Raw genomic sequence first — 18402 nt, 5'->3', positions numbered from 1 at the left:
GTGATGATTATAATATGTAATGAATATGGTGTGTGATTAATGTATATATAATGTATGTGTATGAATTTATGTGCTTTGGCAATAACATGTCTTTGTTCATGCCACTAAAGCAAATTGAATTGAATAGATAGATAGATAGATAGATAGATAGATAGATAGATAGATAGATAGACAGATAGATAGATAGATAGATAGATAGATAGATAGATAGATAGATAGATAGATAGATAGATAGATAGATAGATAAATATACTTTATTTCAGACCCATTGATCCATATCGCTATAAGAGTAATATAAAAGACTAGAAATAAGTGAAATACATGTCCAGCAAGAAATAAAAAGATCATACAACAACAGTTTACACATTCATTAGGATTAGAGCATAAAAGGGCATATGTTCCAATGTTTACAAAAGCAAGAAAAATACCATCATGACTGTACAAAATTATACAAAAACATTACACAACTGAGACACTCTCTCACAGAGCCTCCTCATTGTGGTTAAACCCCACTAGGAGCGTATCTGTAAGCGGTACCGTTCTATGATATCAATCTGCCTGAAAGACAGTCTACACACACTGCAGCCCAGGACGTTGTGTTCCCGAATATATATTATCCGAGTAACCAATCAGAGCGCCGGGTGAGACCGCGTCACTTACGGTACATCCAATCGGCGCATGCGTCTCACGAAGCAGCGTAGCTGGGCAAAGATGGCGGCGAGCTCCGATTTGCTGTAAGATGTTTTGCTCAACAACACAGCGGCGGACGAAAAAAGTAGTTGGTGATACAGTGTGATCTCTGGAGTGTTCTCTATGAAGCCGCCGTCAACACAACTGTGAGGGCTCAGTCTGCGGCAAATCACACTGGCTGCGCAGCTGTGTAAAGTAACGTTAATACAAATGTTCAGGGCAGCAAAATGGGACTTTCACAACAAGAGCTTAAAGCAGGTAAGATAGCTGCCCACTCCAGTTAGCTAACATTAGCTCATTTCGGTCGCGTTGTTCAACTGATATTAGCTAACTTGGCTTCACTTTGTATGTGTCCCGAAACTAATGCGAAAGGGAGAGTTGTTCGACACCCCCCTTGTTTTCATGTGTTTCCGCTGCTGTATGGACAGGGGGTCAGGGAGGTGTCATTAACAGTAGGGGGTCCCTCGATTCAAGCATGGATGGAGTAGCCGCCGGGTCCACATCCACAGCCGCTCAGAGTCAGCCCAAGACAGTGACCACCAGTGGAGTCGTCACGGCATTATCCGATGCAACATCTGTGATCGGAAAACCCGGAATGACTGCTCTTCAAACTTTAAACGGGAGCGCTGTGGTGATGAACTGTCACCCCCCCGGAGGAGCGTCTGCTGACAGCAGCGGGGACAGCTCTCAGTCCGCTGGCACGCTTCTAAACAACGGACCTGTTTCTGCAGCACCTACAACTATTATTCGAACTTCTTCTCTGACTCCTCTGACAGCTGTCATTTCCTCTCAGCCCCCTGTCAACAACGTACCCACGGTCACGCTTGTGAGGACACCTATGCAAACTCCTACCAGCACCGTACAAAGCGGAGGGAACCCGACCACGGTTTTAACATCACCAGTCGTGAGTGTCACGAGCACAACGGGCTCTATTGTCAACAAACTGGACCCCACAAAAAGTGTATTTCAGACTAGTGGACACACAGCGACAACAGCGACCATGAGGAGCCCCACTGTGCTGCAGAACTTGAGGACCTCTGTGCCGTCGACCATCGCTGCGACACCTCCTGCTGGGATCCGGGCTATCGCTCCACAGGTGTTCGCCCCTCGGCTTCCTCAGCCGCAACAAAACGCCCCAAACATCCAAAACATCCAGCTTCCACCAGGTAAACTCGTTTAAAGTGAACAGATAATCAGCTTCTAAAAGTGTCTCTGTTGTCTCTTTAGGCTTTTTCAATTATTTTGTTAGAAAGTTTGTTACTGTAGAACAAAAACTCCTCGTACTGTGTACATCAGGGGCGTCAAACTCATTTCAGTTCAGGGGCCACATACAGCCCAAGTTGATGTGAAGTGGGCCGGACCAGTAAAATCATAACAAAATAACCTATAAATAACAACAACTCTAACATTTTCCCTTTGTTTTAGTGCAAAAAGTACAAGTACATCCTTTAAATGTTCACATTTAATGAACTATCTTTCTACAAAAACAGCAGTTGTATTTTTTGCCATGATGAGTCTCTAAGTAGGCAGAATATTTTACTCTTTGAGCCCTGAAACCTGCTGCAAATACACTCAACACACAGGTTACCCATTCACCTAACACACAGTGTGTAATGTTTACATCAAAAGAAAGGATAGATCATAGTAATGAAGAAGGTAAAGTTGATTATTTTGGACCCCTTAGCTCAAGCATGAACAGTTTGCTTGCTGGACAGTGTTGTATGCAGAGGTGTAGTGCTAGTGTTAGTAGTTAGTGGATCAGCAAGTAATCTGTTTTCTCACTTCGAGAAAAAAAGTCCCGGAGCACCGTTAAGGGCGCTCCGTCAGCACTATGATTTTATGCAACCCCCAGAGGGCAAATTTGAAATAGTAGTTACTTTTACTGAAAAATTGCAGTTAATGTCTTCTCTGTAATTTTTTCACTTTGCAAAGTCGTTCAGCAGGCCAGATTGGAACCTCTGGCGGGCCGGTTTTGGCCCACAGGCCGCAAGTTTGACACCCCTGGTGTACTGTGTACATAGTGTAAGCTGCTTCTGTGTTAAAAGACTAGATATGAATTTAAACAGTTGCACTGGTCAGAGTTGATTGTCACAAACAACAGATAAGAAGTGGGCAAGGTTCTAACTGCAGACCAGATCAAATCTTGGATCAGTTTTCTTTTCTCTACTTGACTGTACCTATAGCTTCCATGAAAGCAAGGCATGTTGAATTACACCAATGTAAAATGCATGGCAATCAACTCTACTTGTAAGTTCTGTGTTTAAAGCTGCCCAGGTCTTAGAGCCCTATCATGGCTTAATTCTCCTGTCCAGCCTCCTGTAACCTGGTACTACTTTGTTGTATACTGCTCTATTACTATGTAGTGGAGCCCCATAGGTTTTTACACATCTGGCTGTAACATCAAGCTGAGGTGCATGAGTCAAAATTTATGATTTACCCCAAAATTCTTATTACACTGTTTATGTGGGTGCTTATACTGTCAAACTCAATCCATATATTCTTATTCTGGTCTGACCTGTTGCTTAGTCTGGCTTCTGTTCGAGTATGTGAACACAGACCTCCCAGCGGAGTTAAATCCATGCATCAATAACAGACCTACAAATAACCTACTGCATACAGTATATTGATCAGACTGAACGTAAAAGCCCTTTTGACTTTTTAACACTCAACTCAACTCAACTTTTTTTATATAGCACCTTTCATACAGAAAAACATGCAGCCCAAAGTGCTTCACAGAATAACAGAGAGACAGAAAACAACAGCAGTGGTAAAATTATAAAAGGCCTGATTATAAATAAAATACTTAAAAATAAAATAAAATCAATACAGTGAAATTAATAAAATAAGTGATAGTGGAAAGAAAAGTAAAAAATAAGGTAGCGTTAACAAGATGAGGTGAATACAAGAAATAAATAGATAAACAATTAAATAAGATAAATATATGTTAAAGCAATGATTCAAATAATAATTGTTAATATAATAATAAAAATAATGATACACCTCTCCCCTCTTTCCCTATCTTTTTCCTCTTGCAGGTATGGTACTGGTCCGCAGTGAGAGTGGCCAGCTGCTGATGATTCACCAGCAGACCTTGGCTCAAATGCAGGCACAGTCCCAGTCCCAAAGCGCCATGACACCACGACCAGCAGCTCCCACCAGCACTCCACCTGTCCAGATTACTTCTCTACAGGTACCTTAAAGCAGGACACATGGAGTCACTCTCAGAAAATGTTACCAATATTTGAGTGTAACATAATATAATTCAGATACTAGCCTGATGCGATTTGGGCTATTTCTATACATTTTTTTGTCACTAGTGTTGTATTGAAACAATATAATTCAAATTCTGTTAAGCACCTTACTTACTTTATTTGCAATAATACATACATCTTTTTTTAAAACAGATTGTTACAATTGTGCACCTCCTCATTTAACTTAACTTATGGATGCAGGTCACTTCATTGAGCCAAAATGAACCTTTGCATCAACTTTAAAATACATGAAGCAAACTCTAGACCTTTCTGAAAGGAACATTTTTGTTTGCAACAAACTCATTACTCATTCTGTTCTGCAGGCCCCAGGCGCATCTCTGCTGCCTCGACCAGTTACTCCCACTGCCATTATTAAACAAGGTTCAACTGTCCAAACCACTGTGACATCCACCACCACTCTGCAGAGGCCTCCTGTGCTCCAGGTAACTCCACCACGCACCTCTTCTAGATAATTAATCTCCTGGGTAGGGTAAGGTGTCACTAAAGCAAAGGTCATCAAAAGTAGATAAGCCGTTCTGTGAGGATCTCTGCCACAGGCATGGTATGTGATTGAAATGATTCCGTTAAATAACATTGAATCTGTATGACTTTGAAGACTCAAACTTGTGAAAGAAAGTGAGGGAAACCATGTGCTCTGAATGAAACAGGTTATTTATTGGCGGCGGTATATGCTGTGAAAGCAGTCCATCTGGATTATGGTTATTCCCAAACATAAAAAATGTTTTACAGGGAATAAAATCGTTTTTCCTCTTTCCGTAGCTCATAACATTTCTACCTGTCTTTCCTAAAACATTGAGATAGAGCTGGGCCATTTTGACTAAAAACAACACCCCCTTGATCACTTTGATCCCGCTTATGTTGCCTGATTTTGTATCAGTTTTTTGGGATAGCTGTGTGCCTCCTTTTCAGATTGTGAAATAAACAAGTATTATTGCTTTTGCTTTTAGTCGCCACTCCTTTTATAAAACTGAATAAAACCTTGTGGCTGCAAGTGGTTTTGTCAAGGACAGATGCTGAGAAACTGAACCATTTCCAGATGACTGAGAAGATTTTTCAGGAACAAACTCCCCCATGTTGACATTGTGTCTGTGTTCTGCCCTACAATGAACCCTGGGATCTCAAGGATTTGCACAAGTTGAAGGGAAGATACATTCAGATTTTGGACCCCAAATCACACATTTTCATCAATTGTTACTGAATGTATCACCCAGCAGTACAATGCATAGCCACCCCTGCACCTCTGCACTGCTTCTCTACCTTCACATGCTAGCCTACTAATTTTGCCTCACTCACAATGGTCAAAAGACTTCCTGTACATTGACAGGATTTGCAAAATATGGACACACAAAATGAAATTAATCAGAAAACAAACACAAGTAGTCACAAGAAGCTCCTCAGAATATGTTTGAAGAGGCTTGTTAGTTTTAATGAATCCCTTTTCAGATTTTGATGTGTACATGTTCGTGTTGTTATTGGCAAATTACTCGGAGCAGCTCTTCAGCTAATTAGAAATAATAAGGCGAATAAGAAGCTGTATAAAATCAGCTAAATGCATCCCTCTTGGACTGGTTTGGATTTATTTCTTTGCTTGAAATGTTTTATAAAATCAGGCCCAGACCCGGTTTTACAAGTTATATGGTCATTCTTTTTTTGCATTTTAACCATGCAGTGAAAAGATGAAGGTCAGAATATTTGTTTCATGATTTTGTATTCTATAGGTTCCCTTTTTGCTCACTCATTTTGTTGTATTAACAATTTTTGCACCAACAGGTTTTCTTCCTCAGTTGCACATTCTTTTCCTTAATTTTTTTTTACGTATGCAAAGGAAAAATGTGAAGTCTGAAAGAGTTTTTGTCATATACACTACCAGTCAGAAGTTTGGAAACACCTTCTCATTCAAGGGTTTGTATTTATTTTAATTATTCTAATTATTTGAAACACTGTAGATTAATACCAAAGATATCAAAACTATGAAAGAACATATGGAATTATTTAATGAACAAAAAAAGTGTTAAACAAACCAAAACATGTTTTATATTTTAGATTCTGTGAAGTAGCCCCCTTTTTCCTTCATGACAGCTTTGCACACTCTTGGTATTCTCTCAGTCTGCTTCATGAAGTAGTCTCCTTGAATGGTTTCTAATTATCATGAGCCTTGTCAAGAGTTCATTTGTAGATTACCTCAGGGCTCCCACGCGTCCTGGAAAACACCTGGAAAATGGGAGAAAAAGTAAAATGTCCTGGAAAAACACACATTGGAAAATGATTCCAACATGACTGCGTGCGACCTAACACAATTAAAAAAACACATCCTAATTCATTGAAAGCTGAGTGCACGCTGTGCTGTAAAAGACAGCGACACAGACTGGTCCGGTTTTTCTCCTTCACTTGGTCATAATCATGCATTCACAGAAAACGGGGGTCTATTGTTTATGTTTTATGGTACATTCACCTTGTGGAGTTCTCTTTTGATTCAAAGAGTCTTATATTTAAGTTAAAGAGTGACCAGTGGAGTCGGGCAGAGAGCTTGGGGGGGTCTGTGTCTCACAACTTTTCCTGCAGGCTGAGAGCTCAATTACAGTACTGTAGCTAGGAGTGCAAACTCCAGATAGTGAAAACCAATGGAACAAAATGAGCAACACATATGCACAGAAACTGCAAGTTGTAGACATCGCTGATCACAGTAGACATCGCCACGCAGGAAGACAGTTTAAACATTTTTAAGTCTATGAGAGAGTTCAAAACTTCACAGAAAATGTCCTTGAAAATGATCTCTGGAAAAGAGTGGGAACCCTGTTACTTCCCTTCTTAATGTGTTTGAGACCATCAGTTGTGTTTTTCAGAGGTAGGGTTAGTACACAATGGATAGCCCTATTTGACTACTGTTGTAATCCATATTATGGCAAAACCAGATTATTTCATAGTTTTGATGTCTTCAGTATTAATCTACAATGTTGAAAATAATTAAAATAAATAAAAAAACATTGAATGAGAAGGTGTCCAAACTTTTGACTGGTAGTGTACATTTGGAACAATTATCAATGCACGTTCTGCGTTAGCAAACATCTTCCACGCAAACATAAAGCTAGAGGGGGGAATTGTGTTGGTCCGAGTGAAGTTGACTGCACTGTTCCCCTGGAGCAGACATGTCAAATCTGTTATTGTGACCTTGTCATTTTCCTGAGCCTCATGTCATCACTGCATATTCACTGACTTTTATAGAACACCATCATGCTGGGAGGAAGTGCCACTGCCCCAAGACAGGCATTGGGCACACCCAGCACTGTGCAGCCCGGATCTGCAGCCACAGCAGTCACACAGAGGGTAGGGTCGCTCACAGCCCCTGGGACTCCTGTCACTCCAACAGCTATCACAGCTGTAAGAGAGAAGTACTAACCTTCAATGCTTTTGTCTTTGTTATCTTGTAAGATATAGATATAGATATTGTGTTTCGACTTAAATCAGATGTATATGGTCAAAGACAAATCTAACTTTGTTGATATGTGTTGCAGGAGACGCTAGAGAATGTAAAAAAGTGTAGAAACTTTCTGTCCACGTTGATCAAACTGGCCTCCAGTGGAAAGCAGTCCTCTGAGACTACAGCCAACGTCAAGGAGCTGGTCAAACAACTGCTGGTATATGTCTCACCTCTTCATCCTTTCTGTCATCTCTTCCTCACTCACTCTGTTGAAACTTGATCTTTGTCCATATTTTAAAGCTTTTGTATCTTTCCTTCAGTTGATTCAACTAAAAAAATCCTTTTAGCTAATACCCATCCCTCTGTGCTTGTTCCACAGGAAGCAAAGATAGAACCTGAAGATTTCACCAGTAGGTTATACAAAGAGCTCAACTCCTCACCACAGCCGTACCTTGTGCCTTTCCTCAAGGTGGGATCAGTGACATCATCACATATATGCAAATAATTCTGCATGTTAAATGCAGGGCTTCTTTTAACAAGTCCCTCCTCTCTACAGGTAGTGCAGGTCAGGGTAGCTTGTGTTAGGATTGAGTCCTTGCCTCATGCAAAACTACAGCAGCTGGTTCCCCTTCAACAGTTGTTTAGTGTCTTTGTCCCGGAACCATACTCTTCTGCAAACCACACTTAAGTTAATATGCCCAGAGATGTTTATATCTCCACTGCCACAAATGAACCCCTATCCATCCGCACTGACCTTTGTCATCCACACACTCTGGTTATGCAACTGGCTTTGATGTCACCCATTGGTTGCAAATGCCCCCTTTGAAGCCTAAGGCTCTGCAAGTTGGCCTTTTTGCTCACCCTGAGTGAGCATATTTGTAATATAGGGAGTGGAATTATTATCCATCACTGCATCTCTAATTCAGGTTGACAGGTCACTATGGTAGCAACTTATCAATTAAAGGTAGCCAAGCCCTTAAGCGTACTCTTCTTTGTTATCTATATTACTGTAAAAGGGGGCGTCATTTTCTAAGTAATCGTGCTGTAGTATTGCAGTAATAGAAAACTGTTCGCTGAGGTCATCAAAAAACTGGAAAGTGTGTTCATTTTTCTGTTTGGTGTCATGCAGTCAGATTTAACTCTTACTGTCCTCGTCTTCTTGCAGAGAAGCCTCCCAGCGCTGCGTCAGATGACCCCAGACTCCGAGGCCTTCATCCAGCAAAGCCTGCTGCCTCTGCCCAGCACTCAGCCTGCAGCAGCAGCCTCCACCGCCCTCACTGCTGTGGTGCTGCGACCTCCTCTCTCCACCACCGCCACTACCACCACAAGCACTGCCGCCACCAAAACCGCAGTCATCAGCCTCACTCAGACACCTCACAGTAAACCTGGACTGGTAAGTTGGAAGATTTTTAGTCAGCAGAGGAAACCAATGAGAGTGTGATTATTCTTTTCTGGGCTGTGCTTTATTCTGTTTGTTCCTGAATGTGCACAGATTGTCCCCCAGCAACAGGGGACCATGTTGAGGCAGCAGGTGACGCTGGCTCAGTCTCCCATGGTAACGCTCAGAGGACAACCTCACAACCGGATCATTGTGAGCCAGCCACAGGTGGTAAAGCAGCTACACACAGGTGTGTGTTTAACAGCCACTTGAACTACTATTATTCCTCCATCACTGAACTCATTTAGTTTATTAATTTGTCTGTAGGAATGGAAAAATCAGCCTTAATGCTCTCAATGTCGAAGTGTACTTCCTTTATTTGGTCAATCATAAACACATCTGTATTAGATCATTACGATGCTGGAAGAAGTCCCTAAAATATGAGCGTGTACTCCCATCTTGTGGATATTTTCTGTAACTGCTGTACTCCACTTTGGATGAAAGATCAGAATCACATCATAGTGCATGTTTTAAACCATACACTTACAATTATAGTAGTAGCTGCAGTTTATTCCTCTTATCTCTGTTCCTAGTAAGTTTCAGAAAATGTATTTGCTTCTGCCTCTGTGTTTCTGTCCATCCAGGAGTGAAGCAGACGCTTGCTACAGGGGTCAAAGGAGTACAAATACTGAACCAGTCTGCACTTACTACTGCCCAGAAGTACAAGCTGAAGGAGGCAGGGGGAGGAACCTTCAGGTTTGTTACACATTCAGATTGATTTCTGTCCTCAGTGAAGTTTTCTAAACAGACAGCCAAAGATCTATTGTTCAAACTTTGTATCCTGATCACCTTTCAAAAAGCACAATTTTTTTTTTCTAGAATATTTAATATCATAACTATTGCAAGTAGCACAGAAATGCAATCTTACTCTTTTTCTATATTGTTCTTGTATTAGTCATGTTTTTATTAGTTTATTTTAGGATTAGTCCAAAGACAAAAATAAAGTATGGGAGAGTGACCAACTATTTTGGTACTCTTTAAGTGAAAATACTGAGCTTTGGATTCATACTGGAGACATACTGTGTCTATATATTTGATTTGTTGGTTAACCAAACCTCTCAGGTTCCAGCATTGCTTAGAAAGATGAAAACTGAATATTTTCACATTGTAGAAAAACGGATTTTGTTGTAAAAGCAGGTGTGAAGTGATAGAAAAAAGTCAGTGCAGTCAGCCGTTCGTCATTCATACGTTCTATGATACTGCAGCGATGCTGAGAAATGTCTTGTTCAAGTGGCTGCACAAACCGGTTCACTGTTTCCCTCCTTAAATGAACTCAACAGAGGCAAGAGGTTTTCAGTCATAACAAATTCAGGACACTGAAAAAAAAAAAGGAAAAAAAGGAAATCCTGGTCAGTCATTTTTTAAGTCATAAACGATTAACTTCATCCATACTACACATTATTAAATATCTTATGTTGTTAACAAGTTGTTGGTAATGTACCACAGTGCTCCAGTTTTTAAAACCGTTTATTTCAAGAATTTTCTGCATAAAACGCAACTTCTAAAAGGCAGGTCCAATATTTAAACATATTTCTGTGCTTTAAACATTTCTGATAAAAAAGGAGAAGAATAATATATATATATATATATATATATATATATATGCTATGTATACACAGTTATATTTATGTGTACAGATTTTGATTTTGATGTACTTTTCCTGAAGGTGTCAATAAAGGTTTATGAGTTAAATGTAACACATAATACAACAAGGTGGATTAAAAAAAAAAACATAAATAAGTAAACATTAAAATAAATGGTTAGGAATAAGTAAATAAAAAATAACTGAATAAATAAATACAAAATAAATACATATAATATTCCTGATGAAATAAAGGATGATAATAATAGCAAGTAAAACAAGGGAAATTACAACCAATTTAAAATAATAATAATAATAATGATAATGATAATAATAATAATTCTAATAAATTCATTATTCAAAAAATGAATAATTACAATACATTCAGTGTTTTCTAAAGATATTTTGACTTTGAGTTTTAGTCTCCACAAAGATGAGACATTCTTCAGTCTGTACAATCCGAGCTATAGTTAATTTTCAAAACTACCACAAGGGGGCCCCAACAGAGCATCATTTAAACCCCACACACACACAACAACCCTGGTGTAGCTTAGATTAATAAACCGCACTGATGGTTTTTTAAGTGCAGCTGTTTGGTTGGACACAGTTATTAGTTTTCATAATGAATTAGCCCAGTGTGAATAGTTTTAAGCTGTTGGGGTATTTTTCCTGCATCAGGGGACCACTGCCACTACAGAAAAATGAAACTATTGGGATGTCTTTGTAGTAAAGCGAAAACAGAGATCCGAGTTCTATCATCAAAAAGGCCAATTTTTTTCTCCAAAGATCTGAAGCACTCAGAGGGTCAATCAATAGTAAATTTTATTTATCCAGGGCTACAGAATCCTTGTTTAAACAGGCCTGTGAGTCACAGCCATTTAGGCCTGATGAAGGCATCTGTTCTCTTTCCTTTTTTTGACAAGGTCTACATTTTGTTGCCATTCATGTCTTCTTTGTCGCTTTTTTATTTCTCTCAGGGATGATGATGATATCAACGATGTGGCCTCCATGGCAGGAGTCAACTTATCAGAGGAGAGTGCTCGTATCTTAGCAACCAACTCAGAGCTTGTAGGTGTGGTGATGCGTTCCTGTAAGGATGAGAGCTTCCTCTCCACCTCTTTGCTCACTCAGAGAACCCTGGAGATTGGTGAGATGAATAAAAACATAGTGCTGGGCGATATTGAAAATTATGTTTTCACGATAAAATATTTCATATCAGTCAATATCGATAATTATCACGATAAATATCAAATCATTATTTCATTTAAATTTAAATGCAGATTTTTGGTCCTGAGTGAAAGTTGAAGAAACCAGACAGTTTGTTAGTTTGTATCTGGATTTAGTTTTCTGATAAACTTCTTGAATCTATCATTTCTGACGGTGCTAACAGGAAGCAGGTCTTTAGTGTAAAATACATTTTTTGTGAAGTTTAAGTTTGTAATTCTTATTTTTCTCAGATTGAGGTTATTTCCATAATTTGATTTAAACTTACAACAAATATACACTTGAGGTCAAAATTATTAGCCCCCCTTGTGAAATCAGATAAAACCCTTGATTTCTCCATGAAAATGACAATTAAAAACAAGCCTTTATAGTTTATGTGTTTCCAAAATAACAAAGACAAATGTTCACTATGTTTGACTTGGATATTTTATTGATGCAATGAATTGAAACAAGAAAAGGTAAAAATGGCATGTCCCAAATTATTAGCCCCCTGGCCCTAAGTAGTCAATAGTGCACCCTTTCTGAGCCACACCTTACAACAACCTCTTCAAATAGTTCTTTACAAGGTTGGCACATGTCTCTGGAGGGATTTTGGCCCATTTTTCCAATGCAAATTGTTCCAGCTGGTCCAAAATACATGGTTTCTGAGCATGGACATTCACTTTGAGCACCCGCCACAGATTCTTCACAGGATTTAGATCTGGGCTCTGTACGGGCCACTCCAGGACCTTGGTTTTAGTGTCCTTTAAGAACTGTTTGACCAATTTTGACGTAAGCTTTGGATCATTGTCTTGCTGGAAGACCCAGCGCCGATGAAAGCCTAGACTAAGAGCAGAGTTCTTCACATTATCCCTCAAAATGTCAACATAACTTTCTTTTTTCATGATGCCATGCACCAGAACAAGATTTCCTGTGCCTGAGGCTGCAAAACAGCCCCACAGTAAGATGCTCCCCCCACCATGTTTAATTCTGAGGACCATGTTCTAAGGGTTGAAGGACTCCCCCTTTCTTGGCCAAACATGAACAACATCCATATGCCCAAAAAGTTCCATCAGACCAAAAGATGGACTTCCAAAACTCATCTTTACCTTAATGTTCACGGGCAAACCTCAGTCTGACTCTGATGTGCTGCTCTTTGAGTAAAGGAGTTCTTCTGGGACGATGGTCCTGAAGCCCACTACGATGAAGATCCCTCACAACTGTGCACCTTCAAACATCAACTCCAGAGGAGGTCAGGTCAGCAACAATCACCTTGGCAGATGTCCGGGGCTTCTTGATGACATCTTCGACTACTTTCCTCTCCAAAGTTCTTGAAATCTTGCTTTTTCTACCACGCCTAGGTTTGTTTCCAACAGAGTTTGTCTCCTTGTACTTTGCAATGATGCAACATACAGCTGTTCTAGACACTGTAAAACACCTAGAAATTACAGTATAGCCTTCCCCCTTATTATGAGCCTCAATTATCTTCTTTCTGAGCTCAAGACTGATTTCCATTGTCTTTGGCATGGTTAGTAAGAGTAATCTCTCTCAATAACGTGTTCAAGTGCCCTGTTTGGAGTCCCTTAAGTAAATCTCAATGCTGTTTGAATGCTCAGGTGTTGTGAGGAAGCCAACAGACCTACAGGTGTTGTTAGGAAACAAACTGACTGCTCAGGTGTGTTTTAAAAGTAAAAATTCACAGGGGGGCTAATAATTTTGACCACCCCATTTTTGACTATATTTGACATAAAGTTATCCTAAAAATGTATTTTACATTCCAAAATGTACCAAAGCTACTAAAGAACACTGTTGAATGTTTGCTTATATCAAGTTTTATCAATGATTCAAACATTGGGCAGAATTTAAGGAAAATGTTCCAGATTTCCTGGGGGGCTAATAATTTTGACCTCAAGTGTATATCAAATTGTGTACTGTGTATCAGTTTAGTAGAGTATGGTTTTGAGTTGTGCTCTCCCCTTTAAGATTACTAAGGGTTACAGGCAGAGTGATGTTGTTTCCCACAGTACAGTGAATGTATCGTGCTCGTTTGGTGTTAAGTTGTCCTACGGTCGCGGTTGACATTAAACGTGTTAGAAATGCACAGCAGAAGTTGTCTCTGTGCTCTTCCTTTACCCACATCCTGAAAGTATATTTAATGAAGTGTATTTAGTTAATAGTTAACGCAGATTCGACACAGTGTCAGACTAACGACTCTGCTTTGAGCTGGTAGGTTTTGAGTTTTCTTCAGCGTCGCTGTCACTCGTGTCAGCTGTGTTTACATTCTGCTCCGAACGTCTTTAAGCTCCGCCTTCCTCTCACCCTGCAACATGATTGGCTGTTCAATGCTGTCTTCTTCTGTCTAATGTCGGGTGGCAACTTGCGTTTAAGGCTCATTAGTGACCCCTATTTCCAGTGGTTGGGGTGTAATTACAGGTTTATTTATATCGAATTTCTATCAAACTTTTTTATATTTATATTGAGAAAAATGATGTTGTGATAATTATCATTAGCGAATTATCGCCCAGCACTAATAAAAACTCAATAGAGTGCCTTTAAAGCCCGACACTGTCTCACTCTGCTTAAATGCTTGTTCACACTGTTTTGACAGGTAAGAAGTTTGGAATCAGTGAGCTAGGCACGGATGTATTAAATTACATTGCCTACGCTACACAGCAGCGGCTACAAAACCTGCTGGAAAAGGTGTCACAAGTGGCACAGCAAAAGAACATTACCTTCAAGGTGATTATTACTTGAGAGCTGTTGAGACCCATTACCTTTGAGTCTGATTTGATTCCCTCTTTTATACCTGTCTCTTTTTTTATGCAAAATCTTCATTCATTCTTCAGGAGGATGGTCGGTACGGGCAGGTCAGCGATGTGCGAGCGCAGCTTAAGTTCTTCGAGCAGCTGGATCAGATGGAGAAGCAAAGGAAGGAAGAGCAGGAGAGGGAGATTCTCTTAAAGGCTGCCAAGGTATCATTTTATGACAAGGACATACTTTATCATTGGCAGGAAGAATCCTACACACTATCTTAATTGACAAGGCAAGTAAGGTCAGAGTCATTAGTATACATTTGCTCTGCTGCTGTCACCGGAGAACAGATCTGCTAACTGAGTGAGTGAATGAATAAAACAATTGATTGAATAAATTGAACATATCCATCTTGAAATATTAAAACGTCCTCTACTTCGCTGCAGTCTCGGTCACGGCAAGAAGACCCCGAGCAGCTCAGACTCAAACAGAAAGCCAAAGAGGTAAGTGCATGCAAGGATAAGTGACTCTGCTCTGTGTAGCATTATCATGATGTGAGACTAATCTGTGTGCTAATGCTTGTATTCCAGATGCAGCAGCAGGAGCTGGCTCAGATAAGACAGAGAGAAGCCAACCTAACGGCGCTGGCAGCAATCGGTCCGAGGAAGAAGCGGAAAACAGACTCTCCTGTTGGGGGTGCCAGCGCAGAGGTGAGGAACACGGGATATTTCAGATTTGGATCACTTGAAAAGGCTTGTTACATCTTACTTGTGCTCTGTCTTCCACACCCAGGGCTCAGGGTCAGGACCCTCCCAGCCTGGAGCATCCAGTGGAGCAGGCTCCAGACAGTTTACACGCCAGAGAATCACCAGAGTCAACCTTAAGGATCTGCTCTTCTGCCTGGAGAACGAACGAGGGACCAGCCACTCACATCTTCTATATAAAGGCTTCCTCAAATAGTACCTGGGTTGAAATGACTAGCCTTGCTCAGTGGAGGAGATGGAGTCGACAGGCTCTGACCCTTTGTGCAGGTATCTCCTGTAATCACCCACTGCTGACTGAAATGTGGGCAGAGATTCACCCAGAATACTGAGAAGACATCCGCTCTCTCATCCCTCCTTAAGCACAGGCCTTTTGTATTGTTTTTTGCGCAGAGATGGAGAAAAAGTTGGACCTCAGCCCTAACTTCAGCTTGCCTCTCAGCGTGCTTGCCCTTTGGAGACCAGTCGCACCCACACTTTAATCATGCCTCTGCCTCCTGCTAAACACAGGCAAACCTACTTTAAACTGAACTCAGCAATTCAGACCTGAAAACCTTATTTGGGTAATTTCACTGACAACTTTGTAGCTGCAAATCTCTGTGAGGTTATTCCATAAACAGCCTGATTTCACACAAACTGCACTGACCGTTTCATCTAGAATGCTCTGTTTACGCTTTAAGCAGAGGGTTTGATTTATGAAAACTTTATGGCAGATTTTAGCCTGGTTTAAAAACCTGTGGATTTTTTTTTATTTTACAGAGACTTGTCTTAAATATCTTGTCATCTGTTGAGTTGCCTTCTTACCAAATTAAGCCATATGGATAAAGGCCAAATTCCACCAGATCCGTCTCCAGTCTGTGCCCGGTTTGTGTCCAATCCTTCACAGCACCGGAACAAATAGGTTTCTGTTCTAGTCGATGTGTTAACTTCCACTGGATCCGCTCCGTTGCGTTGCTGCGTCTCTGATCTGGCAGGTCGGAACGCAATGGATCAGATACCCAAGACTTGTATTTTTGCTGGATGCTGGAGCAAGACGCATCAATCTCAACAGAGCAGATTGAGCGGGACAGGAAGTCAGGCACCAAAACAAAATGCCAAACAGAACAGAACATCCGGTTAATATTCAGAATAAACAAAATGTAATTTAGAGCAGAGTCAGGCCTGGAGTCAACAGGTCAGAGGTTTTCAGAGGACCATAAAGACAACCTCGGTCACATGACTCCAGCTGTCCGGCGGTCCTGCTCCGTGCTCGGTCCGAAAACTCAACATGTGGGTGTTGACGGACGAGAGAGCACGGAGCCGGACCGCAGCGGATCGGAGCCGGACTGGACTCGGATCTGGTGGAAGTCCTGTGTTAGAATGACTGATCATTTGCAGTAACAGCATCTATCCTACCGCTCCTCTCAGATCTGTAGGATGTGTGCTTTCATTGTTTTGTTGTGTGCTTTCTTTCTGTCCTCATCATTCAAACAAAGAAGAGATTACTTGTACGTCGTGGTTTGTGCATGATCTAATCCCAGGTGTTGGTGTTTGAACTCCTGCTGCAGTAGCCCTTGTACAGTCAGAGTCCCTGACACATTGGCTGAAAGAAAGACTCCACTTTTCACTCAGATTGTAGCAACATCGACTTTAAAGACTAAGATACTTCACATTGCTATCAATCATATCTGGAGCATCCAAAACTCAGCGGTTCTGGATGATACCTTCATGGATCATGTACAATTTGATGTTAAAGAGATTCTTCTTCTTTACAGCGAATATCCTTTAAACAGTCATTGTTGTGCCCATCTATTTTTTATTTTAAAAGACTACAGCTTGTGTAGAGGGCTAAATGTTACTGCCAGGTACCTTATTGTCAGCTGCTTTAAAGGTAGAGGAAAAGAGAAACTTTTACACATGTTTAGTTATAAAAAGTTTACTGGTCTTTGACCTTCCTTTCACATATGTCACCAAAAAAACGACACTTTCTAGCTAAGTGGTGCCATGTTTGAGTTTTTGGGTCTTTTTTGTACTATTTTAAAAGAGATTAGACGTAAATAACTTTAGTAACTGAAAAAGAATCAAAACTAGAATGGCTTCACTTGGAAACAAAGTGATTCTTAGTAATGTGAAGTTTTCAGTGTCTGTAGCTTCATCTGCTATTATGTGAACTTAAACAGTGAGATTTCGAAAAATGAACACCAACAATGTTTAACGTCTTTTAAGTGAATCAAGCTTTGTTTAAATTTTTATGTCCAGATTTTTATATATATTAAAGATGGGGTTCATTTTTGGGTCAAAATGCAGATCAATGGATCAGTTTTTTTAAAAACAAGTCGATTAGAAGAACACGCCCAGTTTATATGTTTTATATTTTTACTGCACATACATTTTTTTGATCTTTATACCTTTTTTGTCATTTCAAAAATGTTTTATCTGCAAATGTTATTGCTGTACATACTAAGGTTTGCTATCTGTAGATTTAAATTCAAATCAGACTAGTTTGTCTTATTTTTCATGGATATATAGACAGATATATGTATGAGAAATAAGACAGATGTGATGTTTTTTGCCAATTTCTTGTACATTTTGCACATCTATTTGTTTATATGTAAATAACTGAATCTAAAAAAGTTTTTAATTGCTATTTTACAATCGATTAAGAAAATGGTCTTTATTAAAACAAAAGAAAAAAACAAACCTTCACTGTCTTCATTGCTCTGGACTATTTGGTGTTTATGCAGTACTTTACTGAAACCTTGAACATTTCGTTACATTTATTCAGATCTCTATTAGCTGTTGCGGAAGCAACAGTTATATATTTTGGAGTCAAAATCAGAGAAATATATGCTCATGCCAATAAATAACCACATCATAAACATAAAGAAAAACCACAAGTGGTTCATTTGAATGGGGCTGCAGTCAAACTTTAAAAAATAAATACATGTCGTACGAATATTTCTCACATCTGTATGCTGTGGTGATATTTATTATTTGACTGTTTTGTTTTCAAGGCCTCTTTTTTTCTTAAAAGTTTCTTCTTCGTTAGTTATTAGAGGTTAAAAAATGGGGTTCTACCATAGACAGTATAAATAATGTACGTAGTATCTGCGACATCAACCATCTGTTCCTGAGCGCTGTTTTGAAGCAAATCGATGGAGGCAGCCATATTGGAAATGCAGAACTCAACCAGGCAGAGTGTGACGTAAATGAGCGGAGTTTGAGCCTCCTAGCCAACAGCTATGTGTTCCCGTCCAGGAGTCACGTCAGTCATGTCCTTATTTGTGCAAAATCTTGTAATCTTAATA

General features: G+C 40.0%; 1 protein-coding gene across 2 annotated transcripts; it reads left to right on the top strand.

Annotated features, from left to right (window-relative positions):
- Positions 1-685: 685 nt before the first annotated feature.
- Positions 686-17773, top strand: LOC117821897 (transcription initiation factor TFIID subunit 4-like). 2 transcript variants are annotated; one of them, XM_034696445.1, is made up of 16 exons: positions 686-948; positions 1119-1856; positions 3726-3880; positions 4265-4384; positions 7185-7340; positions 7475-7597; positions 7760-7849; positions 8546-8773; positions 8873-9008; positions 9403-9514; positions 11378-11547; positions 14212-14342; positions 14450-14575; positions 14801-14857; positions 14945-15064; positions 15147-17773. In XM_034696445.1, the coding sequence occupies exons 1-16, from the start codon at positions 918-920 to the stop codon at positions 15312-15314; spliced, it is 2661 nt and encodes an 886-aa protein (XP_034552336.1). In that variant the 5' UTR covers positions 686-917; the 3' UTR covers positions 15315-17773. The 2 variants fall into 2 exon arrangements, with proteins under 2 accessions (XP_034552336.1, XP_034552337.1); XM_034696446.1 differs by having other exon boundaries at positions 687-948; positions 1484-1856.
- Positions 17774-18402: the final 629 nt, after the last annotated feature.

Source organism: Notolabrus celidotus, chromosome 11 (genome assembly GCF_009762535.1).
Source record: "Notolabrus celidotus isolate fNotCel1 chromosome 11, fNotCel1.pri, whole genome shotgun sequence".
Classification (NCBI taxonomy): domain Eukaryota; kingdom Metazoa; phylum Chordata; class Actinopteri; order Labriformes; family Labridae; genus Notolabrus; species Notolabrus celidotus.
Note: the sequence above shows the minus strand (reverse complement) of the source record. Positions and strands in the feature narration are given on the sequence as shown.

Bases quoted from the DNA above. Each gene is read 5' to 3' on its own strand.
- LOC117821897 (XM_034696445.1), top strand. From the start codon at position 918: ATGGGACTTTCACAACAAGAGCTTAAAGCAG. The intron at 14,343-14,449 runs GTGATTATTACT...TTCATTCTTCAG, and splicing joins AAAAGAACATTACCTTCAAG to GAGGATGGTCGGTACGGGCA. The intron at 14,576-14,800 runs GTATCATTTTAT...ACTTCGCTGCAG, and splicing joins TTCTCTTAAAGGCTGCCAAG to TCTCGGTCACGGCAAGAAGA.